Below are 24,950 nucleotides of genomic sequence, written 5' to 3' on the forward strand. Positions count from 1 at the left end.
CCAGGTTCCTTAATGTTATTATTATTTTAATATATATATCTGTAACTTCGGTTCCAAGTACCGAGGGAGGCCAGAGCCCGGCCTGAGGGGCATCACAGTGCGTTGGACAAAACGACCGCATTTTCCCCATAAATAAGACAAGAAAACCCTGGGGCTCTAAGGTGGGGTCTGAGGCCGTAAAACTGCAAATCCAAACTAAAAAAGCAAAACTCTCCTTTTCATCTCTTTCAAACGTCTAAAGAGCATAAAATTAAGAAAAATACAAATCTATTAGAAACGCCTCTCACTGGAGGGCAAAGCTGTACAAACTCGCATGGGGGCAGCTCGGGTGGGGCCATGGGCGCCGGGCACTACCGCGCCTCCACCTCGGGCGGGTTGCGGGACGGCGAGTAATCTCGCCCCTCGCCTGGGGCTGCCAGTGACGTAGTCCGGGGGTGCCCGGCAGGGGCGGGGGGCGCGGGTGGTACGCGCGGGGCCAGGAGCGCAGCGGGCAGCGGGCCGGGGCCAGGAGGCAGCACCACTTCCCGCCGTGCTCGGGGCTCAGGGCTGTGGTGCTCGGGGGGGCGCTGGGGCAGCTCCAGGCCATGGGGGGCTTCGCGGGGCGGTTCCCAGATGAAGGGGGGCGCGGGGCCCGGGCCAGGGTACGGGGCCCCGTCGTCCTCTCGACGCTCTTCTTTGACCTTCACGGTGCCCCGCGGCCGCTCCGGGGGTCCCACAGGCCCGGGGGGAGAAGGCGGGTGCGCAGCCTCCCGGGCCGGGGAGCGGCTCTCCTTGATGCGGGGCAGCAGCAGCAGCGCGGGGCCGGCTGGGGAGGCCCGGCTCAGCAGGCGCTTGTCCAGGAGCTCCCTGCGGTGGGGAGATGCGGCTCAGCCCAGCACCAAGGCTGGAGCCCGGGCGGGGGCCCAGTCCACCCCGCCAAGAGTCCTGCCCATCCCCAAGGCAGCCCCTGGGGTACTCACCGCCCCCAGCCCTTGTCGGGCTCTCGGCCATGGTCAGTTAGGGCTGACATTCGCTCCAAGTCTGAGGGTCTGGGCCAGGGAGGTGGTGCCCGGTGCAGCCGGCTCCAGGCCTCAGCTGCACTGTGCAGACCGGGCAGCGCTGAACCCTCCTTGGGGACGAAGATGCCACCTGCACCAGGGAGGGCGGGCAGCAGGTGGGTATCCACCACACCCACCAGCTGAGAGCTGCTGCGAGGACCCCCAAGGGGTGCAGAGAGCAGGCGGGGACACTCACTCAGCGAGGGACTGCGAAGGCTCCCCAGGCCCCCGAAGGTGCTAGATCTGCTGAAGGCATCTGTGAGAGGCAGGTACACAACTCAGGGCTGTAGGTGGCCTCAGGACCCCTGCAGCTAAGGGTGCCCCCTCCTTCTGACCACCCCTTGGAGTGCCTCACTTTGGGGCACCTACCTGGCAAGTGGCCCATGGGCAGAAAAGTGCTGGGGTGAGCGGCAGGTCCAAAAGGAGCAATGGGGTGGGCAGCACCTGCGAGGGAGGCTGAGGGGTGCACCGGGGTCTGGGGCCACTGGACCCAGCCCACCCCCACCAGAAAAGTGACAGGGCTCAGAGGTGAGGGCACTCATGGGGGTCTTCCTCCTGTCTCCACTGCACTCAAGGGCTGGACCCTGATCCCTCCTATTCCTCTCTACGGAGTCCAACCTCATGCCTCATCTCTGAGGCTGGCAGCTGCAGCCCACCGAACCTGCCCACATAGCCCATCCCAGTGTCCTGCGTGTAGGACCCAGCCACAGACATGCCCCGCCCACATGGCCAGTCAGTGTGTCACCTGCATGACCCAGCATGGTGTCCTGCCGATGTGGCCCAGTCACTGTGTCACCCACATGATCCAGCCACGGTGTCCTACCCACACGGCCCAGTCAGTCAGTGTCACCCACACGGCCCAGTCAGTGTCACCCACATGGCCCAGTCACTGTGCCCCATCTTCCTGGCACTCAAGAGGCCAGAGAAGAACTACATCCCTCTCATTAGGCTCCAAAGGTCCACTTGGGGGGACAGGGAGGCTGTCCACTGAGCTGCCATTCTGCTGTTCTCTGGGGGTCCACAGTCTAGGGGTAAGGTGTCCTAGCCTGGGCTCCAAGTGTCCCTGGAGGTGTCCCCTCTGACATGACTCAGTTTGGGAGAGCTCCAGTTAAGCCTGGGACTGCTCAGGAGTGATCCCCGGAGATGCTCTGGGACATACGCAACAGAGATGGGAGTGAGGAATAGGTCTGGAGGGTTCCTTTTCTCCAGAGGGAACAGGTGCTAGCAATGACCCAATGGGGAACAGGGGCAATGAGAAGGTAAGTGAGGACAAGGGGACAGGGAGGAGGACAGGAATGGGGATAGTAGAATAAATGGGCAATGGGCAGGGGCATGGGCACGGAGAGATAAGGGGGATGAGAGGGCTGGTGAGCGACAAGGGGACAATGCTGGCAGGAGGACAGGACAGGGTGCCCATGTACACAGGCCCCCGCTCCCCGGGGAAAAGGCCCTTGAGGACTGGACCCCACAGCCCCAAGCCCACCTGAGCTGGAGAAGAGGGGTCGAGTCAGGCCCTGCGGGCTTGGAAAGTGGGGGCCGGCGAGTGCACCAGGGGCAGGTGGTCGGCTGAGCGTGTCCAGCTGGTGGGGGTCCAGCTGCATCTGCTGAGAGGGACAGCGGCTGCCTGCAGGGACCCCCAGCCTCCGAGTGCTGCTGGGGTCGTCGGCAGGCACGTGCTCAGCTCAGAAGGCGAGGTGTGCTGTGCCCTTACAGCTGGTCCCACCTCGGGGCCAAGGGCGGGCTGGGAAGCAGACCCACCCGAGCCTGCCCAACAACGCGGGTCAATGGACTGAGTGCTAGCACCACTCACCACCCTCCCTGTGGGGGCTCCGGCCCCACTCGCACAGCTGCTCGCCCACCCTTCCAGGCACGATTCAGGGCCTCCTGTGGAGGTGCACGTTTGCTGGCGTGCCTTAGGACTGGGGTCCCCCGTGCCACACGTCACTCAGCCCACAGCGCCAGGTTCCTGGGCAGATGCCACCCCAGCTTGGGAACAGCGTGGCCCCGGACTGGGTCTCTGCTCACTGGCAGGCCTCACTCACCTTCACCTTCTGCTGATGGTGGTAGATCTGCCATGCTGTCTGCACGTGCACTGCACACCACCGCCCCGGCCTCTGTTGCGGTGTACACACAGCCTCAGCAGCGCCTGAGTCTGGTCATGGCACCCCATGGCCTCCCACACCATTCCTCGAGGACCCTCCAGACTGACCTTTCTCCCCAAGAGACACAGGTATTCGCACAGATCCTCACACAAACATACTCATACACACACAAGGGGACAGAGACCCTCACACACACACATGCTGACCTTCACTAACACACAGACCCTCACACAAAAACCCTCACACACATCCTCGCAGACCCTCATGCACACACATACAAAAACCTTCACACACACACACAGACCTTCACATACACACATATACCCTCACACCACAGACCCTAATTACACACATAGACCCTCACACACATAGACGCTCAGACATACAGACCCTCACACACACAAAGACCTTCACACATACACAGACCTACACACACACACACACACACACACACACACAACCCCCCATCCCATGAACTCACCCTGATGGCTGTCCGGTACCCGTCAGACACCTGTCATTGACAGAGGGAATGTTTAGGCCCTGGCCCCATGGGGGACTGGCCTGGACACCTCCCACCCCCAAGTACCCACACCTACCCCAGGGGCTTTCTGCAGGAGGGCATGGACAGTGCTGGCCCCACCTGCTACCTCCAGGGGGTTTGCGGTCTGAGGGGAGAGAGGGGATGAGAACTTGGGGAGTCTAGGCCCCCTTCAAGGAGCTATACTCTCGACCCAGGAGTGTCTGTAAAGGCAAGCAGACGGCCTCAGGGCCATCCTACAGTATGGATGGTCTGGGCGGTCAGCAGGGAGCGGCCCCCGAGGGAGGGGAAGGGGACAGCATGCTGAGGTCGCCCCAGAGCAGAGACAGGCTCTACCTGTGCCTCCCAGCTCAGGCAGAGTCCCTCTCGGCCTGCCTCCCCATGAGGCTGAGCATGCCCGGGGGCAGTCGGTACCTTGGGCTGAAAAGCGCCCTGCAGGGACCCAAAGGGGCCGGGGTGTGGGAGCAGGGCGGGCAGTCCCGGGATGGCAGGAGAGAAGAACTGCAAGAGAAGGAGGGCGGCCCAGGGGCAGGCTAGGTGCTGGGACACCCTGGGACGTGGTCCTGCACCTGGCTGAAGGCCTGGGAGCCCCCCCCGCCCGCTGCCCCCAGCCCACCCCACCCACATCAGTGCACACAGGGCGAGGCAGGGCTGCAGCAGACACCCAGGGATACTCACGCTGGAATGTCGGAAGTAGGGGCTGTCCAGCTTGGGTGCGTACTTGTCAAACTGCAACAGAAGGCAGAGGGTGAGGCTCGGGCCCGGCTCCCACCCACCAGGGGCCAGACTGGCTTTCTTGCTTCCAGGGTGACCAGCTGGGCCGGCTGTTTCCTGCAGCTCCCTGCCCCGCCTCCCACAGCCCCCAAACCTCCCCAGCACCTGCACAGCACCCGGTGGCAATCTGCTGGGGGAGGCCCGGGAGGCGGAGGTTGGGTGGGGGTGTGGCCTAGACACTGGGAGGGGAGGGCAGGCAGCGGCCAGGGGAGGTGTGGGCCTGGGTGTGCGGGTGAGCAACTGTGAGTCTACGCACCGGAGGGGGTGCCGTGGGTGGAGCGAGCGGCGTCGGTGGCAGCCCGGCGGGGAAGGGGGCAAATGTGTGTTGGTGCTGGTGTGTGTGCTGGTGTGTGTGTTGGTGCTGGTGGAACTCCGCCCGCAGCAGAGCCCCAGGGCCCAGGGGAGCGCCAGGCGGCTCCGCGCTCTGGACCAGAAACCGTGCGTTCAGCTCTTGCCTGAGCAGCTCGTGATCTAGGAGAGAAAAGAGAGAGAGACGGAGAGGCGCGTCGGCCGCGGGCTCGGGCGGGGCGAGGCGGGTAGTCACCTGGCACTCCCGGGGTCGGTGGCCGCTGGCTAGGTGCGGGCCCAGGGGAGGAGGGAGCAGAGGAGCCTGTGCCCAAGTACCAATCAGAATCCCCGCATGAGGCTGGCAATACATGATTGGCGGGCTGAGTGAGAGCAGCAGGCTGGCATCTGAGGAAGAGAGAAGAGTGAGCCCCGCCGGCGCCCGTGGTGCCCCCTGGGTGCTCTGGGGCTCGCTGGCACCTCTGCCCCAACGTGCCCTTCCCACCTGAGAGGAAGCCCCTGGTGGAGGGGGAGTAGAACCCCAGCCCTTACCCGGAGCCCTGACCTACCAGCGGGGTGTCCGGGGAGAACCAGGCCGTTGGTGGGCAGCGGTGGAGGCAGGGGCAGAGTCGGGGGGGCGGCAAACATGGCCGCAGGGTGCTGGTGCTGGGCTTGTGAGCACAGCGCCAGGTGTGAGGTAGAGAGGTGGGCCCCTGGCCCATGAGGCGGCAGGGACAGGTGCTTCGTGAGCCCGAGGCTGAGCCCACTGCTCCTGCTATGGGAATGGAGGGTCAGTGTGTGCAGGGGACCCGCCGCTCTGCCCCCTCCCCCGGGGACCCACCTACCTGAGGCCGTGCAGGCCATTGTGTGCAGCCTGGCTGTGGCTGTGTCCGTGGCCCTGGCAGGCACCCAGGGAAAGAGGCACATGTGCCGGGGGTGGGGCCCGGGGCTGTGGGGGCGCAGGTGGCAGCTGTGGGGTGAGGCGGGACGGGGCAGAGGCTTCCTTCTTGACAGGTGGGCTAGCCGGGGCGCCCTGCGCAGGGCCGGCAGGTGCAGGGCTGTGCACGGAGGGCAGGAAGGGCGGCTCAGAGCTCAGCTCACGGCTGCGCTCCAGGCCCGATGCCTTGGCCTCAAACTTCTCCTCCTGTGAGTGGTCTGTGGCAAGGGAGAGAGGCCAGGTGAGGTGGTTGCCCATTGGCTTTGTGCAGTCTCCACTTCTGAGGAGCAGGATGCCGGCCCAGTCCCCACACCCAGAGGGACCTCCCCCTCCTCCAGCTACTGCAGCCAATCAAGCTCTTGGGGGCGAGGGGTTCTCCATCGCATCCCCCAGGAGCAAACACCTGGCTGCTGTGTAGCACGGGGTGTAGCATGAAGCTGACAATCCCATCCTCAACTGCTGAGGCCAGGATACGGGCTCCTTTCTCCCGCTCACCAGTGCCTGGTCCCCATCGCCAAGGGCATCATCACGGTGGCCAGGGGCTGGGACAGGCCTAGCTGATGTGACTAGGCCTGCGCGTGCCACCAACACTCTCAGGAGTCTCCCAGGTCCCCAGTACCAGGTGGGGGGCAGGGTCCCCCTGGGTGGCTGCTCCACCAGAAAGGGCCCGAAGGCCCTTCCCAGGCCAGCAGGCGTGGTGGACCCTGTACACTGGTATGCATGTCCCCAGAATTTACTGGGCCCCCAAATTCTGGCCCCCTGGGGAGGAAGCAGACAGAAGCTCAGTGACAGTCACCCAGCACCTGCAAGCCGCCTCAGCTGCAGTGACTGCTCTGCCCTCCGCCCAGGGACAGTCCCGGGAACAGGGCAGCACAGGCAGGGCAGAGTCTTGGAGGGGAAGGGATGGGCCACGGGCTTTTTCACCGCTGGCTCCAGTGTGTGGCGCTGATGAGCTGCATCTCTGAGTGGGAGGCCCAGGGTGCTGCCCCTACAATGTGGCCACCACAAGCCAGGGCTGTTCTCTGCACCGGCTCGCAGACGTGGGCTACCTGAGCAGCAGGCCCACGGGCAGCACTGGGATGGGACTCACCTCCCCACCTCCCAGAGCCAGGCCTCGAGGGGGCAGCGCTGCTGCCCACTGCTCATGTCAGCCCTCGGGGAGCCTCCTGACCACAGGCCCCAGGGACGAGACTGCTAGCATTTGCTGGAGGGCAGGAACCCCCCCTTTGGGAACCTCAGCTCCAGTCCAGGACCCACTTACCTTTGCCAGCTACTGGGCCAAAGAGCTTCCCGGAGTTCACAGACGCCTACAGAAGAAAGACGGCTCAGAAACTGGGGATCAGCCTTGGGGTCAAGCTCACGCTGCCCCCCACCACACTGGCCACAGATCACTCTATCCAGGATGGAGCTGAGGGGCTGTGGCACAGACCAGGCTTGGGTGTGGCAGGGTCAGAGCTGCCGGCTTCCGGCACTGAGGTCATGAGGACAGAGCAGACACAGGTCTGTGTGCCACCACCAGGCCCAACCCATGCCAGGACATGTCCCTGAGGAGGGGCACTTCACAGGGGGGTCAGCCCGAGAAAGGCCTTGCAGGGGAGACACCATCAGGCCGTGCCAAGGACCGGGCCACCACCAGTCGGGGCACCACCCATGGCTAGAGCTCCGAGGAACCAGCTGACCGGGCTTCAACACAGGCCTTGCTGGATTCAGTGTGACTCAGAGTCCCCCTTCCGGAGGCCCTTCAGCCAAGCAGAAAAGGGCAGGTTCAGAGGATGCGGAGGGCCGAGCCTCTGCCCTATGGGGCTGGGCAATCCTGAAACAGCGTGGAGCACCTTCTCCAACTTGTAGGTGCACAGACCAAGAGCCAAAGCAGGTGTGATGAGGTGTGCCCTCCCCCCTCGAGGGCTGAGGCCCAAGTGCAAGTGTGTTCCCAGTCGGGGGCTGGCCTTTGGGGTTCTGGAGGCCTGGACAGCTGCCTCAGTCTCTCCAAAGCAGCCCCAACAATGTTGGCAACAAGCAGAGGTTCTGCAGGGAATAAGGGTGACTCCTGGCCCTGGGCCCGACCCAGGAATGGCCCAGCTTGGCCCAGGCTGGCACTCCTCTCAGACAAAGAACTCCACCCGGGGGCAGGTAAATGCAGACAAAGGGGGGAGCCTGCCTGCCTCCCGGTGCCCTGCCCCACCCCTCACAGCCATGTGTGCCAGGACTGAGACCACCCCCAGGCCCAGTGGGTGGCATGGCGCCTGGACCTAGCCCAGGGTCCCCAGTCCTGCCCAGGGCTCGGCACTCACCCAGCCTCCAGGAGCACTGCCCCGTCTCCCACTACTTCGTGGCTCCCTCTGTCCCAGGGCCCTGCCTCCCCAGAGCCTGGGCCAGGGGCTCTCGGCAGGACTGACTAATCCAGCCCCGAGGCTCAGATCTTCGTCCAACCAAGGGCCCCTGCTCCCTGCTCAATGGAGGAAACTGAGGCAGACACAGATGCACATAGGACGCTCTGACAGCTACCACCATTGAGAACCTGCCACAAGGGGCAGCAGGCGGTGGGCCCAGGCCAGCTTCTGGGGCCTCGAGCCTTACAGGTTCCTGCCATGGACCCAGTGAGGGGGCTGCTAAGGGGCCCTTGGCCTAGGGGCGGACAGGGTCCACAGACCACCTAGCTCCTCAGCTCACCACGAAGCCACCCTCGGCCTCAGGTTAGCTGTGGGAAAGGAGGAACCTAAGGGCTGGGGCCCCGCTTGTGGCTACAGGAAATGACCCCTGGGCACTCAGTCTGACCCAGCATGGTGAGAGGAGTAGGGGGGGAGTCCCTCAGGGCCCCCCAATAGACTGCAGCTGCTCTATAGCTAGGGGTGCCTCTCAAGCCCAGCAGGGCCCCAGGAGTGGGTCCCAGCCACACTGCCAGTAGGTCTTGGTTCCTGCACACGCAGGCCAGGGGATGCTCACGACATTCATCACCAGGGTCCAGCGTGCTGGAAAGAAAATGCCTGAAAAACCTGTGCCAAGCGTGCATGGGCCTCCCACGGCAGGTCACTGGGACTGCCTGGCCTGAGGGCCACCTACACTACAGGGGGCCTCAGTCCCCAGAAGCAGGTAGAGGGCCACACCCCAGCAGGACAGAAGCTCCCACTAAAACCACCTCTGCCTCTGCCTGAACATCCTGCCTCTGCTGACATTCACCAAGGGGCGTCTTGACACTGAGCTGGTTCGTAGCTGTCCATGACGCAACAGCCCCAGCACCACCCTCGCCCCTCCGCATCCCCTCTAGGACCTGAACGTGCCTGGCCATCAGTTCCCTGGTCCTGCATGCAGCATCCAGTTGCCAGCCCCGATCTCAGGGCTGCAGTGCTGGAGGCTGCCCACTCCTCCCATTCCTGCGCTGGTCTCTTGGCTACTGTCCTGTGGCCAGGGAGGGGCTATGTGCTTCCAGGGCTGAGGGGCCTCCTCAACTAGGTCACCTTTTATTTTTTTCTGAGAAACGCCACACAGGGCAATACTCAAGTCTCACTCCTGCTCTGGACTCAAGAATCACTCCTGGTGAAGCTCAGGGGATTTATGGGATGCCAGGGATCAAACCCAGGTCAGCTGCGTTAAGGTAAATGACCTACCCACTGTCCTATGGCGCTGGCCCCAGCACCAGGCAGCCTTGGCTGGTCATGACTACCTCTTTGTCCTGCTCTTTCTTTACGTGATCACAGAGGGATAATTTTGTGAACTCCATTTCAGATGAGAAAACCAAGGAGCTGAGAGGACCCAAGTTAGGCATGAGGCCCAGGGGGATGTGCAGGCGGGGCAGGTGGTCAGGGCAGTGGAGAAAGGGGAGGTGGGGGAGAAACGGGAGGAAGAGAAGGAGAAGCAGGAAAGGTGCAGGAGAAGGAGCAGGGGGGAAAAGAGGGGTAGGGGAAGAGCAGGGGGAAGGAAAGGGAGAGCAGGGGGAGGAGGAGCGGGGGAGAAGCAGGAGAGGAGGAGGGGGAGGAGGGGGAATGGGGAGGAGCAGGGGTGAGAGGCTGTGCAGGCCCATCTCAGGCCCCCAATGAGGGTGAGTAGCTCAGAAGGGGTCTGGCCACAAAGAGCAGCACCCTCCCTAGTCCCGTGGGTCCCAGTACCCTGTCATGAGGACAGGGCATAAGGGACAGGGAGTAAGGGACGGCTGTGGCCAGGGCAGAGGTGGGGTGGGGACATGGCCAGGATGGGGACAGCCGGGCTCAGCTGCATTTGCTCCAGGGCGCACCAGGGCGCACACTCCTCACACCCCACGTCAGCACTGCGCCAGCAGGAGGTGGGTGGGCTCCCTGTGCGTGTCCCCAGAGAGCCTTGTGAGCTGCTGTCCCACGGCGGCTCCCCCTGAGCAAGGGGCCATTCCCAACACCAGGGCAGAGAGCAGCAGACCGAGGCAGCCCTGGGGCCACAGGATGGCGGCCTTTGAGGTGCCTGAGCACAGGCCTCTGTAGTCCCGTGGCAAGGTGGCTGTGTGATCCCTGGGCACCGCCCTCGAAGGCTGTCAGAGGGTTTCCAAGAGGCTCCCCATCCAGTGCCCCAGCCACAGCTGTGCTCATCTGCTCATCACACAGCAGGGGACAGTGGAAGGGGCCCAGGCACAAACCCACGCGGAGGGGAAAGTCTGTAGCACCCCTTCCCGGGAGCGGCTCCTGCCACGTGCACCGGGCTGTGGGCAGGGCCCGCGGCGGGCACTGCTGCTCCCACGCTGCCCAGCCCAGCCTGCAATGTGGGGTGGCTCTGGGCGCCCAGCCCCCGGGGTCCAGCGCTTACCTTGTCATCCCCGTCACTCTCGCTGTCACACTGTGGGGAGAGAGAGGGAGTCAGTACCCACCCCCCCAGGAGCCAGGGGACCCAGTACCCTCGGGCCCCTCCTGATGAAGCCTCTGCTCACAGGTCAGGGAAGAGGGGTAAGATGGGAGGACACAAACACCAGGTCCCACTGAGAGGCTGGGGGCCACGTGCCACAGGGACAGCCCTGCCCACAGGCCCCTGCTTGTCCCCAGAAGCACCCGAGTGAGGAGAGGAAAGATGACTGCCAGGGCAGAGGAAACAAAACCAATTTGGGGGGTGAGGAGCTTCCCAAGAAATGGTGTACTAGACACCACAGCACTGCCCCCGAAGAACAGAGAGGGCCTCTCTCCCACAGCCACTGGGCCACACTCCCCCTCCGACGGGCACGCCCGAAACACGGCCACGTGGTCTTCCTGCCTCACAGAAAGGGCCATGCCTGGCCACCACAGGGAGGCTTTCACCAGCACAGTGGTACGGTGGGTGGGCCCCCCAGCCTCAGGCCTCTCCCCTGCAGCTCTGGCCGGCACCCCCAGAAGCTCAGCGTCATGGGTGTGAGGTGGGGTGCTGTGCCTCCCAGTGAAAGTGCATCCCCTCATCAGCCAGCACAGCCACAGTCGGGGGGCTTCCACTGTTAGTCCCACAGACAGCTGGGCATGGAGGTAGCCAGGAAACACCTGTTACCTGTTCTGTGCAGTACTACACGAGTTCCTCACCTCTGTGCCTCAGTTTCTTTGTCTGTCTGGGGGCCACACCCAACAGTACTCAAGGCTCACTTCTGGCTCCGAACTCACAGATCACTCCTGGCTGGCTCAGGGGACCATATGGAATGTCAGAAATCAAACCTGGGCTGACCACTTGCAAGGCAAGCGCTCTACTCATTGTATTATCTTTCTGGCTCCAAGTGCCTCAGTTTACTCCTCTGTGAAACGGAAACAGGCTGACAGGGCTGTTGTGAGGTTCCAGGTGAGTACACGCAAAAGCTCTAGGTTCGTATTCACATCAGACACAGCACAGTGGCTCTCTCATCCATTGCTGCTCCCAGCACCACCACCTCACCTCACCAGCAACCCTCCACCACCACCGTCTCCACCACAGTCTCCAACACCACCTCCACCACCTTCACCTCCTCCAATGCCACCTCCATGATCACCTACTCCACAGCTAGCACTGTGTCCATCGCCACCACTCCACAGCAATGAGTGACACCTTGGTGACCTGCTCTCATGACCTTCCTGTTCCCTTGCCACCTCAAGGCTTTGGGGGACAGTGCATGTGGCCACTACACAACAGTGAAGTCCACATGCCTGGGGTCTACATGTGCCCTCCAGAAAGGCAACCCCTTTTTCTGTGCAGGCTCCACTCGGGCAGGGGCTAGGCAGTGGGTGGGCACCAGCAGCAGTTACAGAAACTGCTTCCAGCTGCTGCGCCACACCAATGCCAGCCCAGACAGGGCCAGGGGCATGAGGTCAAGGCTCAGCAATGAGACTATTAGTGTGACCCCCTCACCCCACAAATAGGCTGTTGGGAGAGAGAGGACAGTGCCACCCCCAGGGGGTCACTGAGGCCCCACTGCAGAGCAGCTGTGACAGCAGACAGCAACTCTCAGACACATGGGCCGCCAACATGGCTTCAGACAGATGCACCCGGGCACAAGTGGGCACACCACACACGTGTCAGCACCTGCTCCCTGACACGCAAGCACATCCACCGCACGCGTCAGCACCTTCTGCCCAACACAGCCTCCCTCAGGACCACAGAAGGACCGTGACAGCTGTCCTGACGCCTCTGGCCTGCCTACAAGCCCTGTGGATGGCGGGAAGTCACCTCTGAGCTCCCAGGCACCCCAACAGCAGTCAGTCCCAGGTGCTGCCACCGTGGTGGCTGAGGGTCCCCGGGAAGCACGCGGGGCAGCTGGGGTAGAGGCCAGGAGAGTGAACACCACAGGATGAGCTCAGAAGCCCAATCCAGGGCCGCCTAGCAAGCCATCTACCCACCGCCAGCAGCCCGACTGTGAGGATGAGGACACAGACCCGCTCCAGGGGCCAGCCAAGACCACGACACATACCAGAGGCAAGAGGCAGCGTGGGGGGCAGAGTGGGGGGCTGTGAGAGGAGCCTCAGGGGTGCTGTGGGGGAGGCACCAAGACTTTGGGCCTGGCTGTGGGAAACTACTGAGTCCAGATGGCCAAGTGCAAGGAGTGGGGAGGGGGGGCAGGGCCCCCCTCCCAGGAGCACCTGAGGTCACAGGTCACGGCTGCAGCCCTGGGGACCCCCTGATGGGCTCCGGGGCAAGGACACTTACGGAGTAGCCTCTGCCTGAGACCGCCTGCATGGAGCTCTGCGGAGGAGGACGACAGTCAGGAGTGGGCCTCAGAGCACACGGCCATACATGCCCTCCCGCATGCCCGTGGCCGCAGGACGAGTCCCCACCATCAGCAGCCTGGAGGGTCCGCAGGAGCCTCCCCTCAATGGGCCCCAGGTCCCAGGGAGAAGGAAGCATGGGGCTCCCCAACTCCAGTTCCAGCAAGCAGAGGTTGAGATACCACAGCACAGCCCAGAGGGGAGCCAGGGGCCCAGAGCGCCATGCTCATGCCTGCACCCCCCCCCGGCCCGGCAGACACACTCGGGTACTCACATCACTGAGCCGGTCCCGGGAGCTGCTCCTCCGGGACGCGTCCTCGTCACTGTGGGGGTCACCCCCTCTGCACACAGGCACCTTTATCTGGGGACAGGGAGGACAGCTCAGCACACAGAAAGATGTGGGCACAGGAGGCAGGGCACCGCGAGCCTGGCCAGACCCCTGAGTCGGGATGATGCCTCAGAGCTATTAGTGAGACGCACGCAATGATGCTCTGGAACATTCTTGCATCCCTGGGCCTACACTGGGCCCTTCTACTGCCTCAGGCCTCAGAGCTACCCCAGTACCCCATGGGGCACAAGGCCACAAGAAGACATGGCCATGGGTGTAGGTCAACGTGCCTGGATGGGCAGCCAGGAGGGGCAAGGAACTGGACCCCTGGGCCACCCCTCTGCCCTCACTGTCTGACCCGTCAGGACACACAACAGATACTGCTCGGCTTGTGAGTCCCTGGTGGGGAGCAGATGGGAAACACTGGATCTGTGTCACAGTACGAATGACATGGGACAGGGGGACTTTCCTGGGATCCTTCACTCAGCAGCTATCAGATGGGGGGCCCTGGGTCACAGCTGACGGGAGCCATGGTGCGGACTGTGGCTGCACAAGGAACCCCCCCATAAAGGCCCCACTCCAGCTCTGAGCACTGTGGGGATGGGCACTCCACGCCCTGCCAGCCCCTTCCCTGGCTGGGTGCAGCCACCAGCCTGGCAGACAGGCGGCCCAAAGGAGCCTGAGGCTAGATGTCAGCCCCCACCCACCCAGCTGATCTGGGAAGGAGCCTGTGGGAAGCCCCCCGGGGTGCTGCTTCACACGCGGGTACCCCACACTCCAACAAGCAAGCTCCCTGAGCACCCCACCCTTCCCTCCACAGACAACCAGCACAGCTAGACACAGGAGCCCCCCACCCCAACAGCTCTCCCATGCCGCCCACTCCACCCCTCTGTGCCCCCATACTCCCAGGTCCCTACATGCCCTCCATTCCTCCCGTGCTCCTCTCCCTTCTGCACCACCCCCATCAGGTCACTCCACTCCCCCCATCCCCCCCGCGTCCTCCTCCTCTCCTTTCTGCCCCCACACCCTTAGGTTCCCCTACGCCCCCACTCCTCCCCTCTGTTCCCCCCATGCCCCCAGACCTTCCAACCACCCAGGTCCCCCACGACCCTCTGTATAGCTCCCAGACAGACGGACAGACACACACACACATACCCCCCACGTGCGCGCGTGCGGCAGCATCACCTACTCAGCCCACCACGGTCAACCTGGGCTCATCCTCAAACAAGCCATGGACAGTGCGCACAGGCATTCGAGGGCTGTAGAGGCAGAACTCACAGCTCTCACGCTGCAGCTCTTGGGGGTCCAAGCCTGCAGAGGGGGCTCATCCGGCCCACACTCCCGCCAGCAGAGGGATCCTGAGATGGGGGTGCTGTGGGTGGGCTGAGTCAAGAGCAGGCACCAGCATCCCTGGCTCTTTGCCCTGAACGTGGGGTGAGCCCACCCATAGGAGCCTTTACGGAGATGAGCACTCACTCAGGACTGGACACCCACATCTGTCCAGACCCATGGTTCCCACCCTGCTTAGCAGGCCACGCAATTCTGAAGAGCACCTTGTGCTCACCCCCAACTCTCATGAGACCCCTCGCCTGGCTGAGTGCTCCCTACAGTGCTCAGTGAGCCTGTGCGGGCACCTCAGGACCCAGGGGATGCCATCCTACAGTGCAGGGTGAGGCTGGCAGGCCTGTGGACTCATGCGGGCCCTCTCTACTGACACCCATGTCTGGGCTCTCCTCCATGTCCTGCCCATACCCCTCCAAATCCCACAAGATACCCAGAGACTGGGCAAAAGGCAACACCAGGCGCTGGCCAGCCTGGGATCCAGCAGGTGGGCTGGGGGGTAAGGAGCACAGAATGAGGGGTACCCTCCACCTAGAAGCTCTGCCTCCCTAGAAACCTCTGAAGGCTACGGGGCTGAGAGGAGGAGGGGCCCAGCAGAGTCTGTCTCCATGGGGTCAGGGCAGACTGGCCTGTGCCCAGAGGCCCGATCTGTCCGAAAGACCACAGTAGCGGGATGGATGGGTGGGACCCAGGGCAGAGTCTGTCAGAGGACCCTTCAGGAAGGACTCTGCCTCCACACCAGCAGCTGCCTCGTGGGAGATGAAGCAGGCAGGCACCCACACAGGATGGGGGCAGGATGTTACCACGTGGGTGGAAGGACCCCTCCAGCATCATCTGGATGGAATCAATCACAGCAGCTCTCTGCTCCCTCCTGGTGCAGGCTCTGCAGGAGTGCTCCACCTCAGGGCACAAGTTTCGAATGGCCATTTCTGTATGTTCCAGTGGGGGCTCCTGGCATGCCAGGAACTGGGACTGCCGCACTTCCCCCAACTTCCCGGTTACATCGGGCCTGTCTGTTGCCCCCTTCTGGCCTGTGGCCCAGGCACTGCATTCAGTGCTGCTCACAGGGGCAGAAGGGCTGGGTAGGGCCTGTTACCAGACCCAAAGTGGGTGACACCATGGGCAGCGGCCCCTCAGCCTCCCCACTCTGCTCGCTGAACCCTGAGCCCCAAGATGGGCAACACTGACTCAGGAAAGCCCCGGGAACCACTGGGAACTCCCAGTAGCTTCTTTTGTCTGGACAGGAGGCAGTCGGCGGATCACTCGGAAACTATACAGAGCTCCCAGCTCTCAGTGAGGTGCCTTGAGAGCCGGCTGGCCAGGTGAAGGACTCATGAGCCCTCAGGGACACAGAGGACCCCCAACAGGGCCCTGTGAGCACAGCGAGTGGGGCTGGCAGTTGAGGGGTAATGCAATCCCACCCCAGCTCCACCTCAGCTCCCAGCCTGGCCAGCAAACATGCCAACACCTCAGGGTCCCTACACCCTAATGCTGACAAGGTGACAGCGGGGAGACACACAAGGGGTGTACTCAGGGACAATGGGGGAGACACACAAGGGGTGTCCTCAGGGACGAGGGGACAGTGGGGGGACACACAAGGGGTGTCCTCAGGGATGAGGGGACAGTGGGGGAGACACACAAGGGCTGTCCTCAGAGGCAAGGGGACAGCAGGGTCACAATGTGGGTCTTCAGAGAAAAGTAAACAACAGAACGTAGACTCGAAGGTCTACAGAGACAGCTGGAGGTGGAGGGGGGACACACATATGGGGGTCTTCAGACAAGGGGACAGTCAGGTCACAGACTTGGAGGTCCCCAAAGGCACCTGAGCATCACCACCAACACCCTGCAGCAAGGCCCCCAGAGTACAGGTGGGTGAAGGTCAGAGCCGCCCTCCACCCTCAGGCATGGCTCTGCGGGGGCTGCAGCAGAGCTGAGACACAGCGGGCTCAAGGCACTGCAGGTACATCCTTCCGCCCCACACGCCAAGTCACCGCACTGCTGCTGGCTCACAAGACAACGGCACCTTTTATTTCCTGAAGGCGGACACGCCCCTGCTTCCTCCCAGGAGCGACTCAGAGCCCCCCACGCACACAGGGCAGTCTGGAGGTCAGCTGAGTCCTGTCTAGTGTCCAGGATGGGGCCCCAAGTAGGGGTGTGGGGCGCAGAGCAAGCCCAGGGGCGAAGTCTGTTCCCACAGGACAGCTGCCCCCTCTTGTCACCAGTGTCTTCGACTTGACCACTGACGCTGGGAGCCTCTGCTGGACGGGAGGCACCTCACACCAACCCCCCATGTCCAAGGCCGAGTTCCAGCCCAGGATGCTCGGGGGTAGGGCAGGTCCCTGGCTCTCACACACGCGTACGTCCACACTCCGGGGTGCACGCAGAGATGCCGGTCCAAGAATGCAGGGCGCTGTTGCTAGCTCCCTCCTCAGCCCCAACATGGTAGGCCCGGCCTGCTGCAGGCCGCTGGGCTCCAGCCGCCAACAGCCGGGCTCTCTGGCCTCTTCGGCTGCCCACAGACAGCCCTGGCTCCACCTGATGCAGCCTGGCTGGGGCATCAGGCACCGGGGCTCACAGACGGGGCCTGGCGGGCCAGCGCAGGGGTGCAGGAGCGAGTCCGTCGTGACCGCAGGGGTCGGCAGGGGTGGCCCAGGACCAGGTCCAGCAGGGACCTTCGTGGCTGGCTGGGGGGCTCCAAGAGAGGCCGGCGGAGGAGGGCTGGCCGCCCCAGGAGCGAGGGGCGTTTGGGGGTGGGGAGTAACGGCCGAGGCTTACAGGCTGGGCCCAGAAGGGGCTGCAGGGGCGGTTCTGGGCCCAGGAGGGGCCGTTTCTGCTGATGCGGCTGTCCAGGGCCTAACAGCGAAGGTTTGGGGGGACTAGGCTGATCGGAGGTTTCCCCTAACTTCTGCGGCTGGCCGGGGCCCAGCAGCGATCGCCGGGGTCGGTCAGGATGGCCCAGGAGGGACCTCCGTGGCTGGCGTGGGGCTGGGAGTGCCTGTCGGGGACAGCGGCACGGGTCTGAGGGAGCAGAGGGGGGTCGGCGGCGTGGACGAAGAGTGAGGAGGGACTGTGGGGGTTGGCACCGCGGACAGTGGGCTGGCAGTGATCGCAGAGGCCGGCGACGCTGTCCTAAGGTCGCCCTGAGGGGCTGGCCACGGAGACACGGGGCGACCCATGATGGCACAGGCCAGTTACGATGCCAGAGAGCTAGCAGGGACCGACAGAAGTGACACGAGGCCAGGAGTGACCGCAGGGGCTGGCAACAGGGCCATGGGGCCACAAATGACCGTAGGCGCCGACAGTGGGGCCTGGGGCCTAGAAGCCCACGTGACCAGCGGGGATGAGTCAGAAGTGACCGCTGGGGTTGAGAGTGCTGACTAGGGGCTGGAAGTGGTCGCTGAGGCCAGCAGGGCTGACCTGGGCCCAGTAGTGACCGCCGGGGCCGGTAGGGCTGTCTCTGACCCAGCAGTGCCCGCTTTGGCCAGCTGTGCTGACCAGGGGGTGGTCGCTGGGGTGGGCAGGGCTGCCCAGAGTCCGGGGAAGCCCGACGGGGCTGGCAGCGCTGGCACGGGGCTGGGAGTGACCCCGGGGGCTGGCTGGGCTGGAGCTGCTGCTGGAGCTGGGCCGGGCCGTTCTGGTGCCAGGGGGTGGCTGGGAGCGGCCCCCCTTCTGGGGAGCACACCTGCATGGAAGAAAGAGCACGTGTCCACCTGGGCATGTGTGCCCGTGCCCCCCCCAGCCCAGACCCAGGACACATGCGGCCTCATTGGCAGCGATGCCCCAGGGATGAGAGCAGTAAGACACAGAGAAGAACCCTGGGAGAAGGCGCAAACGGTAACTAAGTGGCCTCGAGAGGGAAGTGCTGAGAGCTGAGCCGACACCAAGACAGACCTGTGCTGGGCGCCGCCCCCGCTGCTCCCCAGGGCCCTGCGCACTCCTCGCACCCAGACACCAAGGCGAGCCCCCGAGCTTCACGGACGCACACCCAGCCCCCCACTTCAGACACACTGGACAGCCACAGTCGGCGGAGCCTGGCAGACGCAATGGGGAAACGGGGCCGGCCTAGCAGCAGACGCACCCCCGTTCCAGGGCTCCCGTGGACCCTGCCTCTCGCAGGCAGTGGTCCTACATCCGGGACCTGTGTGCCCCACGCCCCACGCCCGACAGCGATGGACACGCTGCCGGGAAGGCAGAAGCTAGCGGTGGTGTCCAGGTGCTGGTGGGGCCCCCCAGGCACGGGAGGGGGACACAGAGCCCCACGTCAGGGGCAGCCTGGTGCTCACCTGCTTGGCGGGCTGCAGAGGGGTCTTCCTGCCCCGGTCACTGGTGGGTTCTAGGTCCTGTGCAGGGCTGCCCGCGTCCAGGGGCTGCCCATTCTCACTGGGCTCTGCGGGCGGGCAGCTCTCTGCCTCACGGGGCCTCTTGGCCAGGCGGCGTTCCCACTTCTCCTTCCGCTCGTGTGGCTTCAGGGCCATGTCCTTCTGTGGGGGGGAGGAGAGAGCCAGTGAGCCCCAGGGAGAGCCGCACCCGCCACGTGGGCAATGGACCACTTTCAGCAGGAAGTGAGGTCGGCCAGACTGCCAGGCGGCCTCAAGAGGCTCTCCTGCACCAGCTTGTCCAGGAAAGTCTGGGCTCCTGAGCCATAGCACCATACCGTCTCCAGCCACTCCCCACAGGGGCAGAGCCTGCCACACCGCAGGCAACTGTGGCCTGGACTCTCATGCCCTGTGGGATGCCACCTGCTGGCAGCCCCTCCTCGAAGTTGGCAGAACTGTTAGGATGGAGAGGGGCAGATGTCATCCACCAGTTCCATTAGGCTACACATCCGAGAAGTGGAACAGTAAGACCCCCAATTTGCTAAAAGCATTGTCTAAGGAGAAGGGAGGAAGAAGGCTGAAAGTAATGCTGATGTGTCTGCCACAGCAGGGAGACATTCCCGGAGGAAGCGTACGCAGAGAATGCTCACACTACCCAAAGTGCTTTCAGATGCATAGGAAGTGCTCTTCGGGACATCCTCACTCACAAAAGTGCTCCCTGAGACGCCATATCCACAGGAAATGCTCCCCAAGACACTCAAACACAGGAAGTGCTCTTCATAATACCCTTACGCACAGAAAGTACTGCTCATGACTCCATACATCCACGGGAAGTGCTTGGGAAGATATCCATTCCCACAGGAAAAACATCCAGGTGACACTCTCACACCCCACAGAAAGTGCTTCCTGATGACTGGAGGGACTGGCCACTGAGCCAGCAGTGGCTGTGGTGGCCTCTCCTAGAGCTGGCCTCTGTTCTCTGGTGGTTGCCTGGCTGGGGCCAAAGAAGCCTTGGCCCACCTGTGGACCCAGGTCCCAACCCAAGGTGGTTTCCTGAATGGGCAGTTGGGACTGGGGAGTACCTGCATGCCAGCTTGGACCTTCAGCATCAGCAGCCAAACTCAGGACACCCCCTCCAGCCCACAGACCTTACCAGAATTTTCCAAAATGAGGGAAGAGGAGCCCACAGAAAGGTCAGAGCTGGGAGCAAATGGCTAAGTGTCGGCCAGCTGAGGCAGGAAAAACAGTACAGCAGACAGGGCACTAGCTTTGCAGGTCAATCTGGGTTCTATCCCTGAGCTGCATATGGCCCTCTCAGAGCCCTGCCAAGAGTGTCTCTGAGCACTCCCAGATGAGGCCCAAAGACAAAAAGTTCAGGCAGCCCCAAAGAGACAGCAGAGTGGGTAATGTGCTTACACTGCACATGCCAGACCCCAGTTCAGTTCCCAGCACTACAAAAGGTCCCCCAAGCACTGCCAGGAGTGACCCAAGCACAGAGCCAGGAGGAATCGCCCAGCACTCCTGGGTGTGACCCCAAAACAATAAGAAGTACAGGCCAGGGGCTGAAGCAATAGCACAGCGGGTAGGGCGTTTGCCTTGCACGAGGCCGACCTGGGTTAGATTCCCAGCATCCCATATGGTCCCCCAAGCACCACCAGGAGTAATTCCTGAGTGCAGAGCCAGGAGTAACCCCTGAGCGTTGCCAGGTGTGACCCAAAAAGAAAAAAAAAAAAAAGAAGTACAGGCCAACTGGGCTTCTCTAGGCTGCATGAGGGTCAGCCACGGCAGAAGCTACCCACCTCAGTCAACATCCCACCCACCCACCCAGCAGTCCAAGGACTCTTCAGGATTGAGGCCAGCCTCTGTGCTGCATCTCAAGACAGAGTCTGGAGAGACAGTACATTGGATAAGGTGTTTGCCTTGCATGTGGCCAACATGAGTTCAATCCCCAGAATCCCGTATGGTCCCAAGTGCTGCCATACGTGACCCCCGAGTGCAGAGCCAGGAATAAGTCCTGAGCATCACCAGGTATGGCCACCCCCCAAAAAAAAACAAAACACATGTGAGCACCCTGACCTCACCACAGCCACACCATGTGCCACCTGCACTCCTGCCCCTTTCTTTGGGCCACCCAAAGTATATTCATGAGACCCAGTGGGTGCCGACATGAGGTCACATAGCCACAGCTGACCTCCTCCAGGCTGTGGCAGGACTCTGGTTCAGGACATCCACCTGGAACCTAACCCAGGTCAGGCCTCCCACAACACTCTGCTCCCAGATGCCAGGTCCCCACCTGTCTCCTACTTCCCCTCTCAACAGCAGGGCACAGAAACATCCCCACTGTCCTCAAGGCATCTGGCCCCACCCTGGCACTGTGCATGGCTTCCTCCACTTTGCCAGAGAAATGCTGTGGGCAAGCATGGCGGAAACCCCACAGTCATCATGGTGTTGAATTTTTGGTCACCGAGCATTCGAAGGTGTTCTACCATGGTCGTGTTTTGTGACTCCCACATCATTACATATCCCTGTGTGCAGGTGCAAGGAGGCGTGAGGGGTCAGGGTCCCAGAGAAGATGCAGGAAGAGCCACCACGGGAATGCAGGACCTGGGCCACAGCACCATGACCCCCAGCAAACTCCTGGGAAGGTCAGGGAGGGCGGTGCGAGGAGGATATTGTCTTAGAAGCTGTGGCGCCTGTTCCATTCCAGGAGGCTCAGTGGCCAGGGCAAGGGTACACCCACTGAACGGGGCCACCCTCAACCAGGAACACCCCAGACCCCAGCACACTGTCTGAGCAACTATCTGTGCCCTACCACACAAGGCCACACACAACAGTTGCTCAAGCACACATGCAAGCTCATACACCACACACGTAGGGCACAGGTTAGCACACTCACACACATGCTCACACACACAAGCATAGCAGACATTCACACGTGTCCACGCAAGCATAAATGTTCACATGCAAGCACAATGCTGCTCACACACCCCGACACACAAACGCATGTCTGCTCACATCTGCACACTGCCTCTAGCTGAACGGACGTGCACTCCCACCGCCAAGAGGGGCAACGGACATGTGGGCTGAGGGAGATGCAGGGTCATGCCCTGAGCCCTTATGGGGAACAATGCTAGTGGGGTGTGCGTACAGCAGGACAAGGGGGTCATCCAATTAGGGTACTCCCACCCCCACACTGCCTGCACACCTCAGGAGCACTCAGGGACGGGCAGGAAGACAGAAAAGCATGATTTCAGGTACATTCAGGTATAGAGGAGGACAGTCTCAGAGCATTTGGGCAAGGACAGAGGACACGGTGTCAGGAGCACTCGGGGACAGACAGGAGGACAAGGTGTCAGGAGCTTTCGGGGACGGACGGGAGGACACAATGTCAGGAGCACTCGAGGACAGATGTGAGGATAGTTAGGAGCACTCAGGGATGAATGGGAGGTCAGGGTCTCAGAAGCACTTGGGGATGGATGCAAGGACAGCTTCAGGAGCACTCGGGAGTGACAGGAGGACACAGTCTCAGGAAACAGGCTCAGGAGGCAGCACATGTCCCAGACTCAGCGCCCAGAGGGGATCCCGGTAAGTGCACAAACACACTACCACTTGGTGACAGGGAACTGTCCCGCCTCAGTGGGCAGAGGGAGGGCACAGGTGCAGATCAACAGACCCACTCACCCTTGGGGCAGATGGGAGCCGCAGGGCAGGCAGTGGTCGAGACCGAGAGTCCGCTTACCCGAAGGGTATGACTGGACAGCAGTCCCAGGAGGACAGCACTGAGGGCAGTGTCTGAGTACACGCAGCAGGGGATAATCAGAAACTAGGAGCTGAGCAGTGACAGGCCCACGAACCAGGACTGCAAGCAGGCTAAGGATTCTGGTGGACAGGAGTGGGACGCTGACACCCAGCCTGCACTGCCCCACTGCCCCCTGCACCCCACCAGGCTGTAGCAAGACTAGTCAGGACGAAGTGAGCAGCTGGGGACATGAGGACATGGGGAGAGGCCAGAGCAACAGCACATTTGCCTTGTATGCGACCAACCCGGGTTCAATCCCTGGAATCCCAAATGGTCCCCCAAGCAGTGCCGGCAGTAATTCCTGAGTAAAGAGTCAGGAGTAACCCTTGAGCATCACCAGGTTTGACCCAAGAACAAAACAAATGAATTAAAAAAAAAGGGGGGGGCGAGGCCTAGCACACTAGAGCAAGGGGATGGCACAGCTACTGGGGCCGTGCACATGCACCCCCACACCCACATGCACCCTGCGGGCCCACTACCTGCACCTAGGCTGGGAGGCCCCAGGGGTCAAGGTGCCAGGCGGCAGACGCAGCCCCTGCAGCTTCACCATGAGGGGTGATGGTGGTGGGGCAGGCCATGGTGCAAGCTGCACTGGGGGTGGCACTGCTGGAGGCATGCACGGAGAGAGTAGCTAACACCTCTCAGGACTTCCCGTACACCTGAGTTTTGAATGGGGTGAAGAGGTTGTGCAATTTGCAAAGCAAGTCAGGAGTCTGGGGATCAGGGGCCCTCCAGTGGGCCAGCCCTGCTCTGCATCCGGCGCATCTGCAGGGAGCCCTGGCAGCCTTTCCAGCAGCAAGCGGCAGGCGCAAGAGGACAGCTGGTGCCAAGGGCCAAGAGGAGCCAGAGGGACAGCCACAGGCCCGGCCCCAACCCAGAGAGCAGCCCCGCCTGCCCACATGTGGCCAACAGGCTCCGGCCATCCCACCAGGTCTCCGCGGAAGGACACTAGGTGCAGGGACGTGGACACACCCAGTACAGGCCAGTGCCTGCCCCCCGGCCCCGTGACCGCCACATCGCCAGGCCCAGGGGAGCACGGAGCAGGAGGGGCCGACCCCCACAAGTGCCCTTCGGTGTAAGCCGGCGAGGGGCTGGTCTCGGGTGGCCGTGCGGGGGGCGGGGGCTGCGCGGCGCGCGTCGGGGCGCACGGAGGCGCCGGCACCGGACCCGGAGCGGCAGGCGGCCCCAGCGGCCAGGGCGCCGGCTCGGGCGCGCGCTGCACGCGGCGGAGGCGCTCCCGGCCGCGTCGCGCCGTCGGGGGCGGCAGGAAGCGCCGCGCGGCCGGCGACAGCGCGGCCACCCGCGGGCCGTGCGGGGGCGCGGCCGGCGCACCCACCTGCAGGGCCTCCAGCGTGCTGAAGCTGGCGATGGCGAAGCCGTCGATGACCTCCTCCTCCGGGGAGCCTGAGTCGCGGCGGCGGCGGCGCGCGGCGCGGGGCGCGGGGGGCGTCCGCGGCAGCCCCGCGTTCTCCTTGCCGGGTCCCGGCTCGGGCTCGTCGCCCGACGACGCGCCGCGGGCGCCCGGCTCGCGCGCGGCCTCCCGGCGCCGGCCGCGGTCCCGCGGCGCGCGCGAGCGGCGGCCCTGCCGGCCCTTGGCCTCCATGGCCGCTGAGCGGGCGGCCGCGCCGTCGGGGCCTGCAGGCCGGCTCAGGCGGCGCGCGGCCCGGGGGGCGGGCGGCGGGCCGGGCCGGGCATGCCGCGGGCTCGGCGGGGGCGCGGCGCGGCCGGGGCGGGCGGAGGGCGGCGGGCGGCCGGGCTCAGCGGCCCGCGGCCCCGGGGGCGCGCCCCATCGGGCGGCGGCAGCCGGACGACGCGGACGACGGCGACGGCGGGCGGGCGAGCGGGCGAGCGGGCGAGCTCGTGAGGAGGCTCGTGAGGCGGCGGCCGCGGCGCCCGGAGCGGATAACAACTGACGTACTTCCGCCCGGCCGCCCGCGCCGGAGGAAGTGGGCGCCGAGGCCGGGCCCCGCCCCGGCCCCGCCCCGGCCCCGCCCCGGCCTCGCCCGGCCCCTCGCTCACCGCGCGCCGCCCCGCCCCAGCCCCGCCTTGGCCCCGCCCCGCGCTCTCGGACGGCCCCGCCCCCGCCCGGCCCCGCCTCTGGTGGGCGGGCCTCGAGGCCCCGCCCCGCGCTCCGGGCGGGCGACTCTCCACGTGCGGGGTGTGGCTCGGCGGCGGGAGCGCGACTCTGTCACGGGGCTGCGAGGGCGAGGCGGGGGCTCTGCGCCTCTCGGAGCAGATCCTCGGAGGAGAGCGCGGGAGCAGAGAAGTGAGGCGTCTCGTCCAGTCGGGCACGTGGGTGGGGGCACGCGCTCAGCCTCACCCGAGGAAGGGTGGTGGGAGGAACT

General features: G+C 63.7%; 1 protein-coding gene across 24 annotated transcripts; it reads right to left on the minus strand.

Moving 5' to 3' along the window:
* FBRSL1 (fibrosin like 1) lies at window positions 1-24,208 on the minus strand. 24 transcript variants are annotated; one of them, XM_055146954.1, is made up of 19 exons: window positions 23,942-24,208; window positions 18,774-18,971; window positions 13,096-13,182; window positions 12,763-12,798; window positions 10,441-10,470; window positions 6,935-6,980; window positions 5,582-5,891; window positions 5,306-5,511; window positions 5,076-5,144; window positions 4,708-4,922; window positions 4,356-4,406; window positions 4,092-4,178; window positions 3,736-3,804; window positions 3,621-3,650; window positions 3,080-3,151; window positions 2,521-2,641; window positions 1,407-1,493; window positions 960-1,293; window positions 1-846 (listed from the first exon to the last, which is right to left on the minus strand). In XM_055146954.1, exons 1-19 carry the CDS (start codon window positions 24,206-24,208, stop codon window positions 351-353), a joined length of 2,811 nt encoding a protein of 936 aa, XP_055002929.1. In that variant the 3' UTR covers window positions 1-350. The 24 variants fall into 24 exon arrangements, 21 of the variants coding, with proteins under 21 accessions (XP_055002929.1, XP_055002928.1, XP_055002921.1 ...); XM_055146953.1 differs by having other exon boundaries at window positions 960-1,128; window positions 1,234-1,293; window positions 4,708-5,144; XM_055146946.1 differs by having other exon boundaries at window positions 4,708-5,144; window positions 5,306-5,508.
* Window positions 24,209-24,950: the final 742 nt, after the last annotated feature.

Source organism: Sorex araneus, chromosome 9, assembly GCF_027595985.1.
Source record: "Sorex araneus isolate mSorAra2 chromosome 9, mSorAra2.pri, whole genome shotgun sequence".
NCBI classification, from domain to species: Eukaryota; Metazoa; Chordata; class Mammalia; order Eulipotyphla; family Soricidae; genus Sorex; species Sorex araneus.